Genomic DNA, 1,759 nt, shown 5'->3' with positions numbered 1-1,759 from the left:
TCAAGGGCGTCCCAACATGGCGATCCTTTTCTCAACCATGAAGAGAGAGGTGATCGTGCAAGAAGTGTGCACACCACACACACTAACCGAAGTCAGCCTTGAGGTGGAGGTCATATTTCCCATACAGAGAACAACAAGAACATGCAACTGGAAATTGATCAATTAAAAAGGGAGTTACACCATGCAAATAGGAAGTGGGCTTCTTCGAACTCTGACGATTGTTCCGATGACGAACAGGACGTTAATTATAGGCAGAGGTCTTAAACCCCACCCAGTGAATCCTTTTCCTATGAAAAAGAGCATCATCGTGAGCGGTGGTCTCGAAGCCCATCACGTAGAGGCATAGGAAATAACGCTATGAGCAAGGCCTTGAACCAAATCTCTAGGTCACCTTTCACGTGTAAGATTGAAGAGGCAAGACTTCCTCATCGTTTTCATCATCCAATGTTCACCATCTATAATGGTCGAACAGACCTTATGGAGCACGTGAGCCATTTCAACCAGAGGATGGTTATCCATTCCAAGGATGAAGCTTTGATGTGTAAGGTGTTTCCTTCCAGTCTAGGACCAGTTACAATGAGGTGGTTTGACAGTCTGAGAGCAGATTCTATAAGTTCCTTCAAGGAGCTCACTCAAGCATTTGGTTCTTGTTTTGTCACATGTCGCAGAGTTCCTTGGCCGTTGACTTCCCTACTATCCTTGAGCATGCAAGAGGGTGAGACTCTGAAAACGTATTTAGATAGGTACTGTGAGATGTTTAACGAGATAGATGGTGATTTTGACAAAGTGGCCATCAGTACTTTTAAGCTCAGCCTCCCCGCCGACCACGGTTTGAGGAAATCTCTGATTGGCAAACTTGTCACCAATGTGCGTCAATTGATAGACAGGATTGATAAGTATAAAAAAGTTGAAGAGGATCAACAGCAGGGGAAAGGGAAGGATAAGGTTATCCTTCAAGAGAGAAAGGACTACAGGTCAGATCGGTATAGTAACAATAGACCATGGAGAGATTTTGTTGGACAATCAGGGTCGGCAAATCTTTAAGCAGTCAACGTTGTGTTCCGAGAGCCAGTGCATCAAGTTTTGGAGAAGATTAAGAATGAGCCATTCTTCAAACGACCAAATAAAATGATGGGAAACCCTGAAAGGCGCAACTATAACCTCTATTGCCAATACCATCAGGATCATGGACATACCACAAAGGATTGTAGAAGTTTGTGGGACCACTTGGACCAGCTTGTCCGCGAAGGCAAGTTAAAACAGCTCTTGCATCACTCCAGTGGTCAGGCGAGCTAGGCAAACTCAGAATCTCGGAGAAATTATTCTTTAAGACCCCTATTGGGAACTATAGATGTCATTTTCGCTGCACTAAGGAGAACAGGATCCTACTCGTCCAGGGTAATGTCCGTAGCCTGTCTATCCGCAGGAGATGCTAATCAAGATCTGAAAATGGCTAGAATGGAAATTTCACCAGTCTTGGGCTTCTCGAATGAAGATAAAATGGGAACCATCTAACCCCACGACGATACTTTGGTAATCACCCTCAGGATTTGAGGGTATGATGTGAAGAGGGTGATGATGGACCAAGGCAGTGGGGCTGAGATAATGTACCCCGACCCGTATAAGGGGCTGAACTTAAAACCCGAGGACTTAACACCCTATAGTTCCCCCTTGGTGAGTTTCGACAGGAAGGTCGTTGTCCCAAGGGGTCAAATCTGACTACCTATGCAAACTGGTCTGGAAGTAGTGGAGGTAGACT

The 1,759-nt window shown here is 45.1% G+C and overlaps 1 protein-coding gene across 1 annotated transcript; it reads left to right on the top strand.

The window, feature by feature from the left end:
- The first annotated feature begins 357 nt into the window (after positions 1 to 357).
- On the top strand, positions 358 to 1,044 carry LOC136063650 (uncharacterized). The gene has a single exon (XM_065764319.1). It carries the CDS (start codon positions 358 to 360, stop codon positions 1,042 to 1,044), a length of 687 nt encoding a protein of 228 aa, XP_065620391.1.
- The last annotated feature ends 715 nt before the right edge of the window (positions 1,045 to 1,759 follow it).

This window comes from Quercus suber, unplaced genomic scaffold, assembly GCF_002906115.3.
Source record: "Quercus suber isolate HL8 unplaced genomic scaffold, Cork oak 2.0 scaffold_551, whole genome shotgun sequence".
Lineage (NCBI taxonomy): Eukaryota > Viridiplantae > Streptophyta > Magnoliopsida > Fagales > Fagaceae > Quercus > Quercus suber.
Note: the sequence above shows the minus strand (reverse complement) of the source record. Positions and strands in the feature narration are given on the sequence as shown.

Excerpts from the sequence above, each read along its gene's own strand:
- LOC136063650 (XM_065764319.1), top strand. The coding sequence starts at position 358 with ATGAGCAAGGCCTTGAACCAAATCTCTAGGTCACCTTTCACGTGTAAG.